Raw genomic sequence first — 21565 nt, forward strand, 5'->3', positions numbered from 1 at the left:
AGAATTATCGTTTACGATTACCCGAAAAAGCTTAGCGGTTGCCTTTCTTAGTAGGGGGTGGGCAAAATATCCAAAGAGGGGTGGGCAAATTATCCAGGGCCTATCAAATGAACCACTGATGTAGCCATTGTTATACAGTCTACCTTCTTAGAGCCGATTAACGTACCTGACGGCTAAACGAGATTGACTGTTCAGCGAGATAGCCAATCAGAGTCTCCTAATAGCAAACCTCACGATACTCTATACTAATAACTACAAATAAATTTATAGTTTTAGATTCTCCCTCTTCGATCTACGTAACTTTTACTCTTAGTATAGTTCTTATCTACTACTAAACTTTATCCTAAGATTCTTAAGGTCAGTAAGGTACTAACAATCGCGTTCTTGATTATCGCTACTAAATTCGTCTGCCAAGAGCATATCCGACGAAGTCCGAGGAGAGGCTCTCATTGGCGATCTTGCTGAGCAGTCAATCTCGCTCATGGGTCATGGACGTTAGTATCTAGCGGTAGACGTGGGGTTGAAATTACGGTCTTTGTACACCAAGGGCGGACACTACTAAATTTATTAGGCTTTTCCCTCTGACGGCATTTCTGACATTCCTACAAATCTACCACGCTCATCCGCAACCAACAGCAGCAGTCAACTTCTTAATCCTACAAACATCCAACCAGAAGACTCAAGCACTCATCGCCTTCTTCGCCAACTCCAACACATCGACCCAGCTCTCCGGCCGTCTCCTTCCCCCTTCCAATCCCTCATTCAACCACGCCTCGCCATCATATCCCCATCCAATAAGTTCTTCTTCAGTCCCCCACTCCCCCATCCCCATCAACCCAACCGGTATCTTCCCCTCACCCTCCTTCGGCTCTGCATACCCAACGGGAACCTGAATAGCCGGACAGCCGGTGAAGTTGGCCATCCACACGTACTCCATGCTGCGGATGCTCATGTTTCCATCACTGACGCCGTATTTGAGATCGCGCGCCCCGCCACTGATGTGCCACCCCGGGTTCGGCGTCGTGGGCGTTACGATGATGAGGCCGGGGTGTGTCTGGAAGAGGTGCGCCAGGTGCTGCATCACGAGGTTGCGGACCTTCTGCGCTTGCAGGAAGTCGATGGCGCCGGCGCGCGAACCCACGCTGATGAGGATCTGGTTTGCGGGCGTGAGGTCCGAGACGTTGGTGTGGAACTGGGATGCAATTTCCGAAAGAATAGTCAGCGCGTGCGCCGCTTGGCCCTCGTTCACGAACGGAATGCTGATGTCCACGATTGTGTATCCCAGCTTCGTCGTCATATGGTCTAGAGCTTTGCGGCATGCAGCTTGAACCTCGGGCTCCGCGCGTTCGAACCACGGCTTGTAGATCCCGAGCGTCTTAGCACGAGATGAACCGGTAAAAAGAGCCCTAGGGACGGGGAAGAGGCTGGACGCGGGGGTCTCTGGGTCCGGCGCCGCCATGGAACGGTACGCAAGCTCGAGGTCCGCCATGTTCGCGGCCATAGGACCAAGGACGCCAGTCGTAGCCGCGAGGCTAGGGGACGGCCTTCCGGAGACCCGGCCATGCGAGGGCTTGAGACCGAAGATGCCGCAGTAGTTAGAGGGGATGCGGATGGAGCCGCCGCCGTCGGCGCCGAGAGCGAAGGGGAGCAGGCCCGCCCCAACGGCGTAACCGGACCCGCCACTCGAACCGCCCGTGTAGTACGCGCTGTTGTGTGGGTTGAGCGGCGTGCCGTGGTTGGGGTTGTTGTTGGTGGTGTCGAGGCCGAACTCATGCATGGTCAGCTTGCCGAGCAGCACCGCGCCCGCGGCCTCCCACTGCGCGACGCAAAAGCTGGTCTCGTTTGCTTTGCCAGTCAGGTCGCGTCGCGAGCCGACGCGCTTGGTGTAATCCTTAAGGTCGACCTCGTCTTTGACGGCCACGGGGATGCCGTCCAGCACCCCGCGCTGAGTGCCGTCCTTGTAGCGCTGCGTCGATGCTGCTGCGGCCGCACGCACCGTTTCCACTTTCGTCTCCATCCACGCCGTCGCGTGCGCGGTTGGCTCGTCAACATCGCGTCGAATCAGCGGCAACAGCGCCTCTGCCACAGCCGTAGGCGTCACGACGCCCGACTTGTACGCCTCGTGGTAGTCGAGGACCGAGTGGAAGCGGCCCTTGGCCGAGGCCGGGGGCGGCGCGCCCGTCATCGCGGGCGCGTCATTGCTGGCGTTGTTCGCGTCGCCGTCACTCCTCACAATGGGAATCACAGTCGGGTCGTACCGCGGCGCGACATCCTCAAGCTCAGGACGGCCGCGCAGGCGGTTGAAGCCCGTGTTGTTCCAGAGGTAGTTCTGGAGCGTGGTCACGGAGGAGATTCTGGTAACACGCTATTAGCACTGCGTTCTTCATTTAGGGAAGATGGCCAATGGCAACGTGAGCGGGCGCGCGGCTGTGCGAGGAACTCACAAAGAAGCTCCGTAGTAGAGCGGCAGGCCGCGGACGACGGGATTCTTGGGGGCATCCGGGCTGGTATAGGGAATGTCGGTGGCCTTGGGGTCCGGGTAGTTGTAGAAGCTGGGCGTGTTCGTCTGGGCGTAGTTGCTAGCCATTGTGGAAGGATTTGATAGGGCAGTGCTATGCTGGATGCGCGCGTGGGATGACGCAACGGATGATCGGTAGCTTCGATGTGGCCTCCGGGTCGCTGCCGAGGCTTGCCTAAGGCTCGCCTGTTGACCCGAGCGTAGCCTTCCTCTGGACTTCACTTCATCATGTTCTCTTCTAAATGAGTAATTAAGTTTTCCCAATCACTGACATTGCAGGTGAAGGTGTTAAAATGATCTTTGAAGATACACCAGGCCCAGCCTCGGTAAGTCAACCCAAAGCGTGCCTATAATTATAAAAAGTCAGTCTCTACCTGCAGCAGAATAAAGTACAACATCTCGCATGCATTCGAATCGGTGAGGGCTTCGAAAAAAGACCAGCGCGCCATTGCTGCTTCCAACCGATCCCAGGTTTTATTTCCCGTTTTGCTTTCCAAAACAGGCTAAACATCACCCACTGCAGCGTTTGCAACTTCCCAAAGTGCGTCTGTCATGACCGACTGTGACCAACATAGACATAGACCAACTCAAACTCCTAGAGGCCATCTTGAGCTACAGACCTCACACTCGACCAGCGCCCCGTGATGCCTCGGTAGCAAGCTCAGTCCAATACGGGTCAACCTACCTCCAGTAGCAGTTTCCAACCCACGTAAAGAAATATCTCGGCAAACGCAGTCGATTCTTCGTGCAACTGTCTCCAAAACGTCGCCCCAAGAAAAGGCGTCTCACCAGTGAGCCAACATCAACATGGCTACAGCTACATTCGAGAGCCTGAAGCCAGAGCTCCAACTCATGCTCGAGCGGATGAAGTACACATTCGGCAACAAGCCCTGGAGCAAAGCGGTGCAAGATCTCTGGGAGCAGGTGAGCCTTTAGATCAAGCAAATGCGCAAACACACAAACACACCCTCCTCGTTCGACCCAAAAGAAACGCCACTGACAACCAAGCTTCGCAAGCCAGGACATTGCCATCACGGCCCAACAGCTCTGCGACACTGACGAGAAGTACGCCGCCTTCGTGCTCGTGGGCCTCGACTACCTCTTCCCGTTTGCCAAGTTCGCGGACGGCGCCATGGACGGCGCTCCGGGCGTGGACGGCGAGATCGCGGAGATTATGCGTGGGATGCCCATCGAAATTGACGAGACTGGTGAAGAGGAGCGTGAGAGCGACGACGATGGAGAGGCCGTTGGTGGGACCAGTGGCTATGAGGCAGATCGCGAGAGGAGCGCCAGTGTTGAGCCCGAGGGTGCCGCGGGCGAGAAGATCGGTTTGAATGAGAAGAACAGGGCCGAAGGGTGGGGGTCATCGGGCGAGAAGAGCTTAGTGAACGAGAAGGACACGATTGACTACGATATGAGCTTTCCGAAGAAGAAGACCGCTAACGACTCGAACCGCACTCCAAAAACAAGCATCTCCAGTAACCTCGTTGGCTCACCCAGAACCACCCTTCCACCAAGCAGCAAATGAAGCATCAGAACCTCTCCTCCAGCCAAGCCTCTAACCATCAAAAAATAAAATGTAAGGCCCACAGCAGATGGCGATGTCATTATCCCTGTAGCAGCCATGGCGTAAAAACGCACACACAAGCGGCTACTCCTCGCAACTACCGAGAAGCTGCTGTATTCCCTCGAGCATGTATAACACAGTATGACGTCGCACCGTACTCAGTTTCCCATAAAAGCTGCATACACATCTGCAGCACGGCATAGATAGCATAGATAGAATAGATACAAGACCCGACTCATACGTAGCCAGCATACACACACACACATAGGCATCAAGCGTTCAGACCCAAATCCATCAATCTGCCGTAGCAGGTACACACAGACGGGCAGGGCAAAGCTTCTCTAGAAACATGCACAGGCAGTCAGAACCAGACAGACAGTGCACTCATACCAGCAAGACACAAACGCAAACACAGAGCGAAGATCATGTACACCCCTACAACCATCTTCTCCCTTCCACATCTCATCCTATACCTACGCTAATGCCCCACGCCCCCCACAACCCACTCCCCAAACGCCGGATCTCCCGGCCGAGGGAAAAAGCCCCTGTCTCCTTCCCCGGCTCCCGCACCCACCGCACCTCCCTCCCTTCGCCGCTCCCTCTCTTCGCGCTCCCGTCGCTCCCGTCCCTGTCGTGCCGCCTGGTTACGATACCACACCAGCAGCGCCAGCGCGGCCGACAAGCCCAGAATCACCAGCGTCTCAAGGATGCTCTCGTCGACATCGTCGTAGTAGCTATCGTCGCCGCCGGGCATGCCGGGCTCATCGTCAGCGGCCCAGTCGTCTTGCTCTAGCTGCTCGTAGTAAGCTTGCGCATCAGCCTCGAGGAAGGCCGTGAGCCATTCGGTGAAGGTGCGTGGTTTGTTGGCGTCTGTGTCGGCGTAAGAGAGTTGTGTTAGTGGAGTGTTTTGTATGTAAGAGCTGGGAGGGTATGTGGATGTGGCGTAGCCGTGATAGCGCGCGGGGTCGCTGTGCTGTGCGCTGTGTGCGAACATGGGGGAATGGATGGATGGGTGGGTGAAGTGGAGGGTTAGGTACCTGGTTCGTCGCGGATCGAGTTGATGCGTCCATGAGTGATGGTGTTCCAGTAACTACGCGCGCGCAGTTTGAAGAGTGCCAGAGTCACGGGTAAGTATGCCTCGTGGTTGGTCTCCAGCGCCTGGTCGTAAAACCGCTTGGCCAGGTGGAAGTCCTGGTCGAGCCCGATGCCGTTCTCGTGCATCCAGCCCAAGTTCCAGAATGCCTGCGCGCTCTGCATTGTCTCTGCTGCTGCTTGGTAGCATGCTGCCGCCTTTTCTTGGTCGGCCGTTGTACCCTGACCCTCAAGATAGTAGTCGCCCATCTTGACCATCGAGTCGATGTTTTGCTGCTTGGCGGAGCGAGTCCAATAGATAAGCGCGAGGGCAGGATCATTGGCAATTTGTGCTTTGCGTTGCGAGAAAGGAATAACCACGGATCCAATAGTCATGCGTGGTCGTGCCTGATCCAGGAGGTAGGCGACGTTCGCCTGACCAGATTCAAATCCTTGTTCAGCAGCCATCATATAGCCGACGAGCGCATTTTCAAGGTCACCATTCTCGTACGCGGAATTAGCGTCACGGATGGGAGATAGAATCGCTTCAGCCTTTTCAGCAACAATCTTGTAATACGTTACGGCAATGCCGCAGGACTGGTCGCGGCCAACACCTTGGTCAGCGAGGTCGGCGAGGTAATAGAAAGCTTCAAAGTGTCCGTTGCGCGCAGCAAGCTCAAAGTATTTGGTTGCAGTAGGGACATCTCCTTGGTCCAGGAAGAGTGCTCCGAGACGGACATGGGCCGGTGCATAGTCTTGGTCAGCCGCGGCGCCGAAGTAGTCTGCTGCTTGGACGGGGTCTTTTGGAAGTCCGAGACCTTCGAGATACATGAGTCCCAGGGAGAATTGGCTGAGAGAATCCCCATGTTGAACGCCGCGTCTGAACCATGTCTGGGCGATGTTGAAGTTCTGTTCTAAGCCTTCGCCACGGAGGAACATCCGGCCTAGGTAGCCAGCTGCTTTACCTGCAAGTCTTTCGGCTCCGGAAGGCAGATCCGCGTTGACCTTTCCGTCGTGTTTCCATACCACCCTTGCCACTTCGAGGAAGTATGATTTAGCCGCTTTGAGATCCCGCTTGAGCTCTCTGGATCCGTCGTAGTGCAGTTTTCCAAGACTGAAGGTGGCTTTGAGGTCGCCCTTTCTCGACATCAAATCAAGGTACTCCAGTACATCGTCAAACGCCGCATGAGCGTCCGAATTTGCGCCACCGATTCTGGCATTCAGCCCGGAGCTGCTCACGCTGGCGCCCTCTCCGTACACTCCACCAACATCATCCGCAATCCTGAACGCTTCCTTGAACATCATGTGGCCACCTGGAGGGCCGGAGCGCATGTATGCCACCGCCCGGTCTGCGACCTGTTTGTACCAGTATACGGCCTCCTCGCAGTCCCGTGGCGTCGCAATGCCGGTGTGATGTCTGTAAGCTGTGGTCATCTGCGACCTGATGTTCCCGCCTTCGGCTGCGAATGTGTGGTAGAGCATTGCCTTCGCCTGATCCTGCTTGACAGCCCCGCCAATGCCTGTGGCATGCATGAAGCCCAACATGTGTTGCGCCGTGCTGTTCCCATCGAGCGTTGTCAGTTCCTGGTATCTCCGGAGAGCCTGGCGATAGTCGCGCGGGTACGTGTAGTTTCCATAGAAATTCATCTCCGCCAATAGGAATATAGCATCCGTGTTGTTCTGCGTAGCTGCCGTCTCCAGCAACCTGACTGCCTCGGCTAGTGGCTGGCTCAGCTTCTTGGGCTGCTCCTCGGATGGCAAGAGTTCGGGTTCTGGTGGACTGTTCATGAAGAGAAGGAAGAACAGTTCCTTGGCGTAGTATGCAGTCGAGCCTAGGGCGCCCACGGGCTTATTGAAGCTGGCCAGGCGGCTGGTCGAAGGCTTAATCTTATGGAGAAGGGCGGTCGCCTGGTCGAACTCGGCAGCACCTGGAGGGCCAGGTCAGCGGGGGTCCCTAGATGATTATACGGCTTGCGCACCTCTCGCGACATGATGGCGCGACTCGGATCGTAGTGGTTCTTGCGCATGGTGTATGTGCTCTCCAGCGCGGTCCTCGGACGCTTCGCTCCCGGCTGATGCGAAGGCGCATAATGCGAGTAGGAAGACTGAGCAGTTAGTCTTGAGGATCTTTGGGATCTTGGAGATCTTGGGGGAATTGCGGCGCGGGGACTTACAAAGGAGCAGCGGCCAAGGCCGCGGGGATGGCGGTAACATTGCTGGTAAGAGCAAAGAGTTCTAAGATCCGTTCAGGGCCTATAACGAGGGCGTCATATTACCGAAGGCAGATCAAAGGAAAACAATAATGCATAGCATTTAGCGTTGCGCGGAGAGTCTGGGGCCGAGCCAGGTGGCAGCTCGGCGGACGGCGATGATGCCAGCTCGCGCACGCCCCCGATCGTCCCTTCCCGCTTCGGTCCAGGTTCCAGGTACCATTGAGCCATTGATAGCCCGCTTTGTAATCGCACGCCTTCTCCTCCATTCTTTTGTAAAAATGCCCTCTTCTTCCGGATGCTGGCCGAGTGTCAATCCGCCTTCTGATCCATCTCGTACGACATGCCCGCCGCGCATCAAGAACCGCCGTCTGAGGCCTCCCCACTCCTGCCGGGGTCTTCCGCAGCCTCTCACTCTTCTCGGAAACCAATCGACCGAGAAGATGAAGTCATCTCCGTCTCGAGGGGGACCGTCATGGTCGTCTCTCTTGGCCTTATCGTCTTCTTGCAGGGTATGTTTGACCAAAGCCGTGGCCGCTGGAAGATAAACCACCAAAGCTGATCCGAATTAGCTTGTAACTTTTCTCTACTCACCACCACCCAGTCATCGATAGCTGCAGATCTCGATGCTTTTGAGGAAGCCACTTGGTTTACTTCTGCGTACTTGGTATGCCCTCTTCAATCCCTTTTTTCCCTCTACCAAGTCAACCATTCCTTCCTACTATTCTTTTTGAATGTGTTCAGTATGCTGTACGTCGATAGATAATTCGTCAATGTTGTTGTCATCTCAATTCTTCACTTTTTAATCCTCATTTTCTCATATGGACACACTCAACTACTAATTTGCTTACTTTCCATAGGTGCCCATGTCCAGCATCACGCCTCTTGCCGGCCGCCTGAGTCAGATTTTCTCCCCTCGTAGCTGTATATTCACAGCGAGTGCTTTGTTTTCCATGGGTGGGCTAATCACTGCATTCGCACCTACGGTTGAGTGGTTTCTTGTTGGACGCGCTGTGACTGGCGTAGGAGGGGCTGGGATCTTCTCTCTCGTCATCATCATTGTTCTGCAAATGGCTGGACACGAGCACAGAGGCCTCTATTTGGGAAGCATCAACAGTGTCATCACGACTGGTGTTTCTCTCGGTGCAGTCTTGGGTGGCGCTATTGAGCCTAGGTTGGGATGGGTAAGATCGTACTGTTTCCAATCCGGCTATCTCAGTGATTGACTTGGAATTACAGAGGTCTGTTTTCTGGCTCCAGACTCCACTGGCGGTAGTCGCAGGAGTCGCCATCTTCCTCAGCATACCAGCAAGCCTGGGTGCAAGGAAAGATGATTCGCGGACGCTTTCTCAGAAGCTTGCTCAGATTGATTATTTGGGAGCTATAACACTTGTAAGAAAGTCCAACCTACACATCGGACACATTTGTTAACTCAGAACAGACTGCATCCATTACCTCCCTTCTCATCTCCCTTTCCGGCCCAAAAATCCTTTTAATCCCCCTCATCCTTTCATTGATCCTTATCCCCACCTTCATAACCATCGAGCTATACTTCGCCCGGGACCCTATCATCCCGATCTCGCTCTTGAAGTCACGCGGCACACTACTCACATGTCTTGGTACGCTCGGCTTCATGATGGCACGTTGGTGTGTCCTCTTTTATACGCCCGTTTACGCTATCGCCGTACGAGCATGGGCGCCGGCAGCTGCGGGTTCAATCTTGATCCCCACCAACGCCGGCTTTGCTATTGGCGGCCTCCTCGCCGGCTGGATCCACATCCGACGCGCCGGAAGCTTTTACCTGTACGTCTCCCCTCCGACTAGCACAACCTTCCTGCTAACACACACCTAGGCCCTCCCTAATAGCCTACGCCCTCTTCCCATTGACTCTTCTTTTCCTTGCCTTTACCACCACGCGCGCTTCCCCTGCCCCAGCCCTCCTTGCCGCTGCATTCAGCAACGGCCTCGTCACTGGCGCCGCCGTCAACTACACCCTCGTACATGCGCTGCACCTGACCCCAACGTCCACGCACTTCGTCCTTACGGCTCTAGTCGCCACATTCCGCGGTTTCGCAGGCTCTTTTGGCGCTGCGCTCGGCGGCGGCGTCTTCGCGCGTCTGCTGCGGCCTGCGCTGGAAAAGGGATTCAAGAATTTGCCTAACGGAGGAGGAGGTGAACAGAGCAGGGCGAGGCTCGTGAGGGTGCTGATGGGAAGCCCGGCTATGGTACCGCGTTTAGGAGATGCGGAGAGAGAGGTTGCAGTGGGTGCGTACGAGGGTGCGTTGAGGGGATTGTGGGTCGCGGCTGCGGGTTTGGCGGTGGTGGTTGTGTTTGTGCAGGCTGGAACGGGGTGGGTGGGGCATAGGGAGGGGGATGAAGAGGGCGATGAGCAAGGGCATGAGAGTGAGAGTGAGGAAGAGGAGGAAGAGGTTGCGGCGGCGGGCACAGCGTAGATGATGATGTGGTTGGTAAGTAGGTTTGAGTTGGTTGAGTGTGATAGGGTTAGCCTAATGTGTTGACAAAACGTGTTTTAAGACGTCGAAGCAATTCACATCAAAAGATAACAACGATTGGATCACGCAGAAAAGTACTTCAATGCGTTTCTAGAGCAGATAGGAAGTACAGGCCCCACTTTGGCTTACTGTCCATTATTGACCTTATTACGCGTGCAGTGTTGAAATGTTTACCGATGTGTTCGCAGTTGTTTGACATTTCTCCTAGGATGATGGGCGAAATGCGCGAAAACGTCGACAGACACTATTCTACCAACCTGTACAGCGGTCTAGATGACACTCTTGTATTATTGGCGATATACAGTTATAAGAAAAGGTTCGCTGGAAGGCTAAGCTGTGGTAATACTCGCTACCACTCCCACCTGCTGGTGATCTGCGTTAATGATGGATAGTTGTAATGATCATCACTACTATATACAGTGAGAGTAGGAGTGCTATGAAGACCGCGCTGGTTCCTGAGAAGGACCCGTTTGTACCTCCTATGTGACATTGGCATTTCCGTCGCTCACCGACAGTTTGCGCTTTCTTCGTAGGAGGCATTGGGACATTGGAGAGCACAGTCAATATCCGTAATGGCGTCCTCGATTGGTTACATATATACTTAAGGTAAGAAGTACCACACGGACGTATAGATACATGGAAAGGCTGAGTGTAAGTTATATCTGTCAGAGCACAAGAATCTTCCGAACAAGACTGCACTTAAAGCCAAAATAACGGACAGTGCTTACACTGCTCTCTACCGCGTCTAACCCTTTCAAATCCTACTCCCTACTCCACACAAACACGGCACAGGAAATACGACACGGCCATTGGCACAAGACCGTACAATAAACTCTCACACATCTCTAAGATGAGTGAGGGAGACACTTCTAGGTCAAACCATAAACCGGGTCTCCGACCGCCGCCACTTGCCACCCCAGCGAGGCTGGCAGGTTCGGTCACATTGCCGGCAACTTGAAATGCGAACGCAGTCGCTCATCCCTTAGTAACTGAAAAGTAAAGCGGTGGTAATACTCGTCATCACTATCTCCCGCTGCCGATTTACATCAAAGAATACCATTGCCGTTGGCCATCATTACTACCGCACTCATTGGTTTGCACTTTGCAAAGCCTTTGGAGTATTATTTCCGAGTTGAGTCAAGACGTGACTTTGCTTTGTGAGATGGTGCGGCCACGGCGGTGACTTCGCCTCGGTAGACATTGAGATGATGATTGGCCGAAGATGTATGTGTTTGAGCGGAATGTATGTCTTGTTGTGTGGAGCAGGAGAAAGATACGGATTTGTACAGGGACACGGGAGGTTTATTGGCATGGTATTGATCGTCAAATGGAAAGGGTTTCCGAGGTAGCTTTCTTATTAAAGAATATTGGCTACTGAAGTAATAAGTATCTGCTGAGTTGCTTAGGCATCCTAACGTGCTTGCTGCCAAATGCGGTCTTTAGCAGTAAAAGACTTTAGCTATTTATCATGCTAAAGACATCTCTAAATTTTTAAATTGTGGCAAGTTACAGTTTGAAGAGAACGATCTGTTAAACAAGAAAATGATCAAACTCAATCCGAACCACTCGACACGTAGTTTGACGTCTCCACGAAAACTCCCTGCTATTGCTTCAGTGAACATGTCAACTCTAGTGGATCCTTCCCACTTTCCGCTATCCAGATACATTATATGATATGTCTATACCGGCAATTTAGTTTAGTGATAGATCTTGGAATAAATAAGACGATAGTGAACTTTTTGAAACCAACCCCGTTAACCAAGGTAACATGTACGCAAGCATGGATTAGCCACTTGCACACGCTCGATATTCTTATCTTCATAGCGGTGGTCAGAGAAACGCTGCCTATCAAATTACATATACACTGTACTAGAGCTACCCGGGTAAGGTAGCCAGCGCCCGCCACTCCGCGCGTGAGTATGTATGTTTTCGCCGTGCCCACAGGATACATTCCACCAAACCAGTATTCGCAACCCACACTCATGGCACCCCAAACCACCAACGCAAAAAGGCTCCTAGGTTGAACCACGCAAGCCCCAATTACCTAATCCATCCAGCCGACCCCACTCCCCAGCGCCGCGCTGAAAGCACCCAAGAAAGCACATCCAAAGCCCAAAGGTAAGAAAAGAAGGTAGGAAGATAATTCTAGGCGGCCACCCAGCCAGCCCCGTGCAGTAAACGCCGTGCAACTAGGTAGGAAAGGTGCACTAGCGCGTCGTACATACATGCAGGCAGGAGGACGCCGCAGAAACAAAAGGGATTAAAGGATGCGGCAGCGTACAAATCGAGAGAAAAGAAGATGACGACAGCAATAGGTAGAGAGGGTATCTGTACAAAAACGCAAAGAAAAAAAGATCAAACGCCTGGGAACACACGGCTGAGTGCCTTGCGCATCCGACCGCGTGGAGGCTCCTCGTCCTCATCGACGAGATCGGAATGGTGGCGATGCCGTCCCAACAGCGCAAGAGCACGCTGGCGCGCCCATTCACGCCGTGACGCAGTGCCGCGTTCAGGGCGAGGACTGACAGGAGTCATATTTGTTGCATCGGTCGAGGCCCCTGCGGGCACCGCTACCGGAGCCGGAGCAGCCGGTAGTTGCTGTTCAGCGGCCGTGGCGGCGTCGGCGGTCGAGGGGCTCGTCCGCTGCATTTCGACATCTCCGCGCTGCTCCCGCCGCGAGGGCCGGTTGCCCATTGTCCATATGGCAAACGCATTCAACAGACCCGGTCGGTACCGCTCTTCGGCCATCATGCGCTGCTGCTCTTGCACTAGTTCGGCTTGTGTGATGCCCTGTGAGGCAGCGCGCGAGCGGATGCGGCGAACCCAGCGCTCGCGCCTGACCATTGCGTTAGTGATGACGGCGGGACAATATCCTTTGGGGAGGACCGTCGTTTTGCATAACGGGCAGAGAGATGAGTTGTCGCGCAGAAAACTGTCTATGCACTCTGGATGGTATATGTGACGGCAAGGAAGCTCCCGAACGCTCGTTTCGCCGGCGACAAAATCATCCAAACAAATTGCGCAAGTCGGTTGACAGTAGGTGGCGGGGCGGACTTCGGGAGACGAGCTTGGCTGCGACGCCCCCTTGATGTGAGAAACTCCGTTTTCTTTGATCTCTTCCGTTGGATTGTGCTGAGGTTCTGCTGGAGGTGTCGCAGGTCTGTCGGTATATATATAAAGGGGCATTTTGTTAAGAACTTCTTGCGGAACGGTTAGACGTCTGATCCCAAGGGCTTCGAGATCTACTTCGCCCCGGATAACACGGGAACGTAGATTGTTGCGCCTTCTGCTCTGCAGCCAATGCATCACAAAAGATGAGATGCAGATGACGGCAACGAGAAGACCAAGAATGATGAGAAGGAAAACCCAAAGGCTTGGTAATCTATTCCCGCCGCCTTGGATCAGTTAGCATAACTTGAACGACCAAGTTTTCTCGCGCAGCCGCAGGTAGCACAATATTCAACAAGGGTACACTTTACTTAGTTGGCAAATGCTGATGGACACAAGAAAGCAACGCCATGGCCAGGACTGGGTCCTTGCATGAATCGCGACAATCGCAACAGGCACCAGCATCCGCAACTCAAGTTTTGCGTGTCCTGTTTGAAAAAAACGCTCCTCGCGAGCTGCTGCGTGGATGGCGTTGGAAAAGTTAGACTCACTTGTCTGTATCGAAGCTATCAGACGGACCCATTCACTAGCATCAATCTGCTCCGCGAGGTCGTGTCCGTATGGTACGGTCGTGAGGTTCCCGGAATAGGCCGCAAGTTGTTCCATCACTTTGCTGCCGACAACATTGGAGACGGCATATATGGCAAAACTTTGCTCGGACTTCCAGTTGCCACCATCTTCTAAGTGCCACATCGGATCGCTCGGAGCGGGCGGAGTGGCTGTGCTATTATTGTCCGTCACGAAGAAAATAAAGGCTTTCAGCTGGGGATCTTGACGAGCACTTTCCAGATATTCGTAGATGCATTGCGAAGAGGTCCATGGTGCGAATGCGATTTCGTGAAAATTGCCAACGCGAGGAGTTTGTTTGAGGGTGGTGGCGGTTTTGTTCACATAAGGTTCCGTCTGACTCCGGCAGGTGTCAGTGGAGAGGTCCGGGAGGAACAAAGAGCCCCGGATGGTTGAGCCTTGGGTGACTCCATTGGTGGAGAGGGTGCGGATGGCCAGTTCGTGATATTCAAAAGAGACGGTGGACTGACGGCGATTAGTGTTATGATCTACCTCGATGATGAGGGGAAGTGGCCCAAGTGTCGACGCACATTCAAAGTATAGACGTTCTTGCCAACGACAGGATCGATAGAAGGAAAGACAGCCGTCTGAAAGTAGATTTCCTGTGCGGCTGCAACGAGTCAATAAGAGCGCAACTCGGGCGCGCAAAGGGTGGAACGGGTGACGTACTCATGGCGACGGCGGGCGCATAGGACGGGCAGCTCGACGGGAGGACGTCATGCGCTGAGGTAGAGCAAGAGCTGGAGTCGGTCGGGACTCGCAGGAATGTAGCAGGAAACGGGGCGAGGCACGCAGGAGTCTGCGATATGTAGAGTAGACGGGAAGCGGAGGTACGAGAGGATGAACGGGATGGACGGGATGGCTGGGGCTGGGGCGCCAATCTTCCGCGCGAACCCCGGAAAGCTTGTTTCCCTGTCAAGTGTCACTGCGTAGCTCGAGGTGTCTTATCGATAACCTCCCGACGGCCCGACAGGCACATCGAACCTCACCCGTCGTCAACCACTGACTACCTACCTAGCTCGTCTCTATCTCTTTCTTCCTCTCCCCCCCCATGCCTTCTGCCAGTAGCAAGGGCAAGGCCAAGCCCGGTAGCCAGCCACGCGACTCACGCCGTTCGCGCAGTCGTAACACAACGCCCATCTCCGGTAACAGCGTCGCCGTCACCATCGAGCCCACCACCTCGCCCTCCTACCTCCACACCGCCCTGTCACAGCTCGCAAACACGTCCAGCATCTTCATCGAGGACATTTTCAGCAATGGCTCCAACCCCAACAACATCCCCTCCGCCGAGGCTCTGCACGCCATGCAGGAGGACATCAAGAACCGCTTCATCCCCGCCCAGACCCAGCGCGGCGAGACGAGCGAGCGATTTATGCGCCATCTGATGAAGCGCCGCAAAGAACGTATGGAACAGGAGCGTGATAAGGAGCGTGCCGATCGTGAGGCCGAAGAGAGAAAGCACAAGCTGAAGAAGGTCTCGAAGAAGCGCGAGCCAGACGAGGACCGCCCATTGGCGGTAGGCGCGCATGGCGTGGCTAGGCAAGATGGTGTTGACGTTCACAAGGGTAGGTGCTTTTTACGTGTTGTATACCACTTCTCCAACTCAGCGCTCTTATTCAAACACTCAAAATGCCTTCCGTGTCGTGTCCGGTGTTTCAGTCGCCCCGTCACTCAAACATGCGCGCCAAATATGTTAAGAGGGGGGCTCAATTCCTGCTTCAAAATAAGAATCCACGGTGCAATCTTCTGCATCTGTTGACTGCGCCATTACTCAGTTCTCGACGCCACTTTCGCATCGGCTTTAACATTCATCATTTGTCGGCTCCTTTTTATATAAAGAATGGCAGTTGACCACCTAACAGATGCATCATCTACAATCTCCTCTCCCATTTCGCAGCCCCCGCCTTCGGCCACTGGCACCAAGATGGAGGACGCGGCATCGCCTAGCGGTTCTGAAGAATCTCACCAACCTCCACCTGCGCCGGCAGTACCTGCTTATCAAACATTTGGCCCGGATCCTACCAAGTTCGATGACCCCACAATCTACCATATTCGTGAAGTCACAGATGATACCCCTGAGTATTTAAAGAAGGAAATACTTGGCGTGGCCGTCTACCCCCAGGATGATCTCCATGACTTGACTCCTGGTACACCACCAGACAAAGACTATAGCAACCCGAAACCGCAGACGCAGATTAATGCTACTGTTTTTGCCAACTATGCCGAGCCATACATCCGGCCGTTGACCGAAGAAGACCTCTCATTCTTGAAAGAGCGCGTAAGTTTTGATACTAGTTGATTATTTTACATCAGACTGATGATCATTACAGGGTGATCGCGTCACCCCTTTCCAGATGCCCCGCCGTGGCCCACGATACTACAAAGAGATCTGGGCTGATGAGGACGGCGCTATGGCTATCGATCAAAATGCCGATAAGTTACCACCGAACGAACCGCGCGGCAGTATGGATGTCATGAACGATGAAGTTGGGGAGACGGAGGCCGTCTCCGCGGGCCCCGTAGTCTCGCGGTTATTAGCCACATTGCGCGCGGAAGGTCGAAGCCAGAGCACCAACGAAGCAAACGGCACCGAAATGGAGATCGACGGCGAAGCAGGCGAATCCAGCAGCAATGCACCACAGCCTGCTGCCACGTTCATGCCCGAATCCAATCTCCCCAACTGGAAAAACGCACCTGCCACCAAGCTTGACTATGCAAGCATGGACGAACGCGCGATGCAAGAGCTTGTACACATCGGCTTTCTCTCGGCAGACGACAAGCCCGACTACGACGGACACTTCGACGATGAAGTCGCCGCGCGGCTGCGCTACCTGCAAGATGAACTCAGGCGGCAATCAATCGTCAACGGAGCACGAAAATCGCGGCTCCTCGAGCTCGCCCAGGCACGCATGGCGCAACAGGAGTTCTCGGCCATCGAAGACGACCTCAACAACCAGCTCAACGCCGCCTATCTCAAGCGCAACCGCAACCTCGGCAAGGGCAAAAAGAACAACAAGAGGCCTGGCGGTGCTGGCGGTGGGTCGCACGTTGTCCAAGCTGGTGGCGTGTCGAGTCGCGGGCTTGGCGAGGAGATTCGCGCACTCATGGAGAAGAAAGAGCGCTGGACGCATATTATTGGCCCCGTGGTGGATTTTGGTAAGGCGGGCATTCCGAAGGAAAGTGTTTTTGACGAGGACGCGATGAAGAAGTTTATTGAGAAGGAGCAAGAGGGATGGACAGAGGTGGAGGAGTAGTGGGGGCGTCGGGGTTTGTGCCACTGACTGCTCTGAGCGGTCTTGTTGTCCTTTGGCCTGAGGCTGGAGTTGACAGGTCGAGGAAGAGGTATGGTAATGGCGGTAAAAGTTGCTATTTGGTAGAAGAGAGCCTGCAAGGCATTGGGTGGCGTATAGGCTAGGCTGTGGCTGGCTGTATTAGTTTATGTTATTATTTACTTGAGCCGCAATGGGGCTTTCTTGTGGGAAGGAATGTATTATAGAGGAGCGTGGGAAACAATCACGCACAATCACAGCTTTAATCATCATCTATCAATTTTTCCGCGTCGCCAAGCAATGCTTGAGTTAGTGATCCTAACATCAGGCATCCAAAACAAAGACTGAACCAGCCCAAGGACAGCCCCAAGTGTACACGACATTTACCTATCCATCACAACCCCCCGCATCAAGTACAGCATAGAACCAAGCAGCCAGCGAGCCAGGCAGCGCAAGCACGACCACAACGACAACCACGATAGGAGTAGCAATGCAAGGGCAAAGCAGATGGATCTGAGCTGAGCTGAGCACCTCCGTATCCGCGCACCATACCACCGGATCGGCGAGTCGCGCTCCGCAGGTCCGCCGATCAGCCAGCCCCGGGCGAGGCGGGTCTCGACTCGACCCTGCAGCGCCTGACGCCGAGCTCTTGGTGGTCGGCCGGATCTAGACGTGAAGGGGGGAGGGCGTCGCGCTGCTGCACCGTTGCACTGCTTCGGGGGTCTGAGGTGAGGTTACTGTTGGCGCTGCTACCCTATCTGCCGTGCATGACTGGCTGGCGGGCTGGTAAGGTTGTGTGTGTGTGCCGGATTGTGCCGTGTGTGGCTTGGCGGGCTGGCTGAACGGCATGGCGGTGCGGCGTGCAGGAAGAGGAGGGAGCTGAACGGGGAGGCGGTAACCACTCACGATGAAGCAGGCCAGCACTCGCGCGTCGTTCAAGTCCAACTGCATACCGAAACTACTCTATGTACATATTTATCACGCACGGCGCCATCCGACAGCGTGGTCACAGATAGGCGTCCGGGCTCGAATGTACCTACATAGTTACGTAGTAGCCGGGTGTTCGCAGCCGCACCGCCAGAGAGGCGCGCGCGCCGATACCTGCCTTAGTGGGCAGGCCGGCAAGCAGGCGGTCGGCCAAGATAGAGAGATAACTACATCATGCTGTGTCGCGCCAAGCCAATGCGAGATGGATCAAGGCTACCTGGCTATCTGTCCCGGCCCCCGCGACGCAGCGATCGACGAGATAACCAGCAGCGACGTCGTCCGGGGTCGGCTAAGCCCGACAACACGTCTCGATAGCGGCATGCGGAGACGCCGCAAGCAGCACCAATGCCGGGCATACCGGGGCACAAGGATCAGCCTTAAAGGCGGGGGGAAGCGAGCCCGATAGCTGCGTGGGAATGCGATATAACGGAGCGTGATAAGGTTTGGTTGCGCGGGTTGCGGATTGCGGATTGCGGGCAGTAGTTAGTGGTGGTCAGTGGGTGGCGCGGTGTGGCCGCCACCGCACCGCACGCCCCGAGGCACGCACGCGAGTGATCAGGTAAAAAAAAATTCGGACGGCGCGCCAGGCAGGTGTTCTGGGACAGATTTGGCACCACTTGGATTGGGGATAGACGGAGCAGCGGCTGGTAAGGTTTGACAGCGGCAAGCACAAGCACATGCACCCTGGCACACGAGGAAGAAGCGAAGCTGGGGAATGTGACAAGCGTCTGCAGTGCCATGCGTGTGCCGATGGAAGAATTCTAGAAAGTGGACTTGCGCTTGGCTGCAAACGGGAGGGAAGCTCCGGCACTTGGGCCCAAGCGGGCAAATCGAGGCGTGAGCATTGCCCGAGCTGCGATAAGCCAGACCCTGCCCGCTGAAAAACGAAAGGCCAAGCGCACAGATCGGCGCGGGTCCTTTTGGCAAGAGATCGGGTCGCGCGACCTCGCCTAGCCACGGCTTCTGTTCTTAACCGTGGCGCGTCTGCCGTTCTTTTCGGCTTTGTTCTGCTCTGCTCCAGCTCCCTTCCAATCCAGAGCAGCAGCCCTCCAGTTCCCAAGGTCCCCTTCTTGTCTGTCTCGCCACAATGGAGAAGCACCAACTACACAACGCCTCGCCGCAGACGGGCGTCGCTCTCAACCCAGATCCCGTCCTCGACGTCACTCACGAGCACCACCACCCCCACCTGCACCATGGCTCTCAAGCTGCCGCGCCTGAGATTGCCTACTCGCAGGCCACTGACGACCAATCCTCCAGTCTGCACCAGCGCAAGCCGCTGAATGAGAAGGGCGGCATTGTCGACATTGACGATGCCGAAAAGGGAAGCAGCAGCCCCATTGCTCGCGCCGAGGAAGAAAAGCAACGCGGCCCATTCGCCAAATTCTACGCGCAATACCGCCTCTTTTTCCACATCGCCATCTGGCTGGTCTTCACTGGGTACGTCTCCTGACCTCCTTGAACGCGCTAGGTGTTACCCGCAAAACCGAAGAAAGATAAAAAAAAATCTTCTTTTTGTGAGGTGGCGCGGTGGTCGTGTGACGGCAGGCGAGAAAACGCGACACGAACGCGTGAGAGAAAGAAAAACGCAGCGGTGCAAGAGCGAGGCGATTCTTCGGCGGAGCTCGTGAGGCATGGCTGACGCGCGTCGACTACAGATGGTGGATTGTAGGCCTCGTCCTGCACCGTCACGACAAGAACTGGGTCATCCCGTTCCTCTTCTGGCTCGCCATCTCCCTGCGCATCTTGTTCCTCCATGTCCCCATTGCCTATGTCACCCGGCCCATGTACTGGTCCTGGAACAAGACGGCTATTCCGTTGCTTAATCTCATTCCCGAAAGGCTGAGGTATCCACTTGGTGGTGCCGTCACTGTCGCCGTATACTTGATCGGTACCTTCTGCAGTCCCGTCAGCGCCGAGAACACCCTGTCCAACCGTGGCGTTTCCCTCCTTGGCCTTGTCGTCTTTACGTTCGCCCTCTGGGCTACGTCTCGCAACAGGAAGAAGATCAACTGGCACACCGTCATTTCAGGCATGCTCATGCAGTACATCATCGCCCTCTTTGTCCTGCGCACGACTGTTGGATAGTAAGTCTTCTGTCTACTGCGTCTCTTGGCTTCGCTGACCCTTGCGAAGTGATATTTTCAACTTCATCTCCGAACGGGCCAGAGACCTGTTGGGATTTGCGGACAAAGGCACCGCCTTCCTGACCACGGACGCAATCCCGAAAACGTACAAATGGTTCCTCCTTACCGTTTTGCCTGCCATCATCTTCTTCGTCTCGCTGGTCCAACTGCTCTACTACGTCGGTCTCATCCAGTGGTTCGTCGGAAAGTTTGCCGCGTTCTTCTTCTGGAGCATGCGCATCTCTGGTGCTGAGGCTGTCGTCGCTGCCGCCTCTCCCTTCATCGGCCAGGGTGAATCCGCCATGCTTATCAAGCCGTTCGTCCCGCATCTTACCATGGCCGAGATCCATCAAGTCATGTGTTCCGGTTTCGCGACCATTGCCGGTTCCGTGTTGGTTTCGTACATTGGAATGGGCGTCAACGCGCAAGCGCTCATTTCCTCTTGTGTCATGTCCATTCCGGCTTCTTTAGCGTACAGCAAGCTCCGTTACCCTGAAGAGGAAGAGACGCTCACGGCTGGTCGTGTTGTGGTTCCCGACGATGAGGACCACAAGGCCTCCAATGCCCTGCATGCCTTTAGCAACGGTGCTCTTCTGGGTCTTAGGATTGCCGGACTGATCATGGCGACGCTCCTCTGTATCATTGCTTTCATCGGCCTGGTCGACGGTCTGCTTACCTGGTGGGGACGCTGTAAGTGCAATTGGGAACCCGGCTACCTGAAAGGACAGATACTAATTCAAATCCAGACCTCAATCTTACGGGCGACTATGACCTGACTCTCGAGCTCATCCTGGGCTATGCGTTTTACCCGATTGCGTTCCTGCTTGGCGTGGACCGCAAGGGCGGCGACCTGCTCAAGGTGGCGAGGCTCATCGGCATCAAGATCGTTGAGAATGAGTTTGTTGCGTACAACAAACTGCAGACGGACGTTGAATACTCCGACCTGTCGGATCGCTCCCGCCTTATCGCCACGTATGCGCTTTGTAGCTTCGGCAACATTGGCTCCCTCGGCAACCAGATCGGTGTCCTGAACCAGCTCTCGCCCGGCCGCGCTGGTGATATCTCCAGGGTCGCCGTCTCGGCCCTGCTCACGGGCATTCTGGCCACGCTGTCCAGTGCTAGTATTGCCGGCCTGGTCATCATCGACCAAAAGGCGTTCTTCACGCCGTCGTCATCGTCGTAAGAGTAGGAAGTTTAATGTTTTTCGCTTTTTTTTTTTTTTTTTTTTTTCTGATGATGTCGTCACTGTCACGATCCGAGAAGGAGTAAATGTCATCATGTCGTCCATGTGTCTTTGTATATCTTTCTCGCTTGTTTCTCCGCAATACCCCGCTCTATCTTGTCATCTCACCATCTTTATCTTCATCGTACGCTTTTTGGTTATTCCTGTGAAGCGGACGAGAGATTACCATAAGTCGATGGGCTGTCCTGCCGACCGAGTCTGGCCGGCAGGGGGGCATGGGGACTTGAATGTAGGTCTCGGTGAGTCGGCGTCCGTCGGGCGAGGATCCGTCTTAAAAGTCTCCAACTACTCCTAGCTCGCAAACCTGCATCTGCTGCTGCGCGTGCCCA

At 54.8% G+C, this 21565-nt stretch overlaps 7 protein-coding genes across 7 annotated transcripts; 4 read left to right on the plus strand and 3 right to left on the minus strand.

Moving 5' to 3' along the window:
* Positions 1 to 547: 547 nt before the first annotated feature.
* Positions 548 to 2618, minus strand: K452DRAFT_320052 (uncharacterized protein). Its single transcript, XM_033544285.1, has 2 exons — positions 2445 to 2618; positions 548 to 2354 (listed from the first exon to the last, which is right to left on the minus strand). The coding sequence occupies exons 1-2, from the start codon at positions 2585 to 2587 to the stop codon at positions 680 to 682; spliced, it is 1818 nt and encodes a 605-aa protein (XP_033395676.1). The 5' UTR covers positions 2588 to 2618; the 3' UTR covers positions 548 to 679.
* Positions 2619 to 3142: 524 nt separating this feature from the next.
* Positions 3143 to 4046, plus strand: K452DRAFT_360181 (uncharacterized protein; the record flags this gene model as incomplete). Its single annotated transcript, XM_033546323.1, has 2 exons — positions 3143 to 3442; positions 3540 to 4046. Exons 1-2 carry the CDS (start codon positions 3326 to 3328, stop codon positions 4044 to 4046), a joined length of 624 nt encoding a protein of 207 aa, XP_033395677.1. The 5' UTR covers positions 3143 to 3325.
* Positions 4047 to 4276: 230 nt separating this feature from the next.
* K452DRAFT_289344 (uncharacterized protein) lies at positions 4277 to 7511 on the minus strand. The gene is made up of 4 exons (XM_033540808.1): positions 7331 to 7511; positions 7136 to 7261; positions 5123 to 7084; positions 4277 to 4955 (listed from the first exon to the last, which is right to left on the minus strand). Exons 1-4 carry the CDS (start codon positions 7368 to 7370, stop codon positions 4564 to 4566), a joined length of 2520 nt encoding a protein of 839 aa, XP_033395678.1. The 5' UTR covers positions 7371 to 7511; the 3' UTR covers positions 4277 to 4563.
* A 163-nt stretch (positions 7512 to 7674) lies between these two features.
* On the plus strand, positions 7675 to 10035 carry K452DRAFT_289345 (uncharacterized protein). Its single transcript, XM_033540809.1, has 6 exons — positions 7675 to 7878; positions 7939 to 8033; positions 8227 to 8550; positions 8606 to 8758; positions 8808 to 9169; positions 9219 to 10035. Exons 1-6 carry the CDS (start codon positions 7710 to 7712, stop codon positions 9817 to 9819), a joined length of 1704 nt encoding a protein of 567 aa, XP_033395679.1. The 5' UTR covers positions 7675 to 7709; the 3' UTR covers positions 9820 to 10035.
* Positions 10036 to 12234: 2199 nt separating this feature from the next.
* On the minus strand, positions 12235 to 14287 carry K452DRAFT_327886 (uncharacterized protein; the record flags this gene model as incomplete). The annotated part of the gene is made up of 3 exons (XM_033544948.1): positions 12235 to 13274; positions 13539 to 14079; positions 14273 to 14287. 3 exons carry the CDS (start codon positions 14285 to 14287, stop codon positions 12235 to 12237), a joined length of 1596 nt encoding a protein of 531 aa, XP_033395680.1.
* Positions 14288 to 14665: 378 nt separating this feature from the next.
* Positions 14666 to 16868, plus strand: K452DRAFT_299937 (uncharacterized protein; the record flags this gene model as incomplete). Its single annotated transcript, XM_033542281.1, has 3 exons — positions 14666 to 15179; positions 15477 to 15892; positions 15945 to 16868. The coding sequence occupies 3 exons, from the start codon at positions 14666 to 14668 to the stop codon at positions 16866 to 16868; spliced, it is 1854 nt and encodes a 617-aa protein (XP_033395681.1).
* A 2019-nt stretch (positions 16869 to 18887) lies between these two features.
* Positions 18888 to 21201, plus strand: K452DRAFT_289347 (uncharacterized protein). Its single transcript, XM_033540810.1, has 4 exons — positions 18888 to 19307; positions 19526 to 19954; positions 20004 to 20683; positions 20740 to 21201. The coding sequence occupies exons 1-4, from the start codon at positions 18958 to 18960 to the stop codon at positions 21174 to 21176; spliced, it is 1896 nt and encodes a 631-aa protein (XP_033395682.1). The 5' UTR covers positions 18888 to 18957; the 3' UTR covers positions 21177 to 21201.
* The last annotated feature ends 364 nt before the right edge of the window (positions 21202 to 21565 follow it).

The sequence above is a fragment of the Aplosporella prunicola genome (assembly GCF_010093885.1).
Source record: "Aplosporella prunicola CBS 121167 unplaced genomic scaffold K452scaffold_18, whole genome shotgun sequence".
NCBI lineage: Eukaryota > Fungi > Ascomycota > Dothideomycetes > Botryosphaeriales > Aplosporellaceae > Aplosporella > Aplosporella prunicola.

What these genes read in the sequence shown, in the direction of transcription:
- K452DRAFT_289347 (XM_033540810.1), top strand. Translation starts at nt 18,958, where the DNA reads ATGGAGAAGCACCAACTACACAACGCCTCGCCGCAGACGGGCGTCGCT. An exon ending in CTGCGCACGACTGTTGGATA is followed by an intron (nt 19,955 to 20,003) that starts GTAAGTCTTCTG and finishes ACCCTTGCGAAG; the next exon opens with TGATATTTTCAACTTCATCT. An exon ending in GCTTACCTGGTGGGGACGCT is followed by an intron (nt 20,684 to 20,739) that starts GTAAGTGCAATT and finishes ATTCAAATCCAG; the next exon opens with ACCTCAATCTTACGGGCGAC.
- K452DRAFT_289345 (XM_033540809.1), top strand. Translation starts at nt 7,710, where the DNA reads ATGCCCGCCGCGCATCAAGAACCGCCGTCTGAGGCCTCCCCACTCCTG. An exon ending in CCTTATCGTCTTCTTGCAGG is followed by an intron (nt 7,879 to 7,938) that starts GTATGTTTGACC and finishes GATCCGAATTAG; the next exon opens with CTTGTAACTTTTCTCTACTC. An exon ending in GGTTTACTTCTGCGTACTTG is followed by an intron (nt 8,034 to 8,226) that starts GTATGCCCTCTT and finishes TACTTTCCATAG; the next exon opens with GTGCCCATGTCCAGCATCAC.
- K452DRAFT_320052 (XM_033544285.1), bottom strand. Translation starts at nt 2,587, where the DNA reads ATGGCTAGCAACTACGCCCAGACGAACACGCCCAGCTTCTACAACTAC. An exon ending in CTCTACTACGGAGCTTCTTT is followed by an intron (nt 2,355 to 2,444) that starts GTGAGTTCCTCG and finishes GCGTGTTACCAG; the next exon opens with AATCTCCTCCGTGACCACGC.
- K452DRAFT_289344 (XM_033540808.1), bottom strand. Translation starts at nt 7,370, where the DNA reads ATGTTACCGCCATCCCCGCGGCCTTGGCCGCTGCTCCTTT. An exon ending in GCCTTGGCCGCTGCTCCTTT is followed by an intron (nt 7,262 to 7,330) that starts GTAAGTCCCCGC and finishes CTAACTGCTCAG; the next exon opens with TCTTCCTACTCGCATTATGC. An exon ending in CTCGATCCGCGACGAACCAG is followed by an intron (nt 4,956 to 5,122) that starts GTACCTAACCCT and finishes ACGCCGACACAG; the next exon opens with ACGCCAACAAACCACGCACC.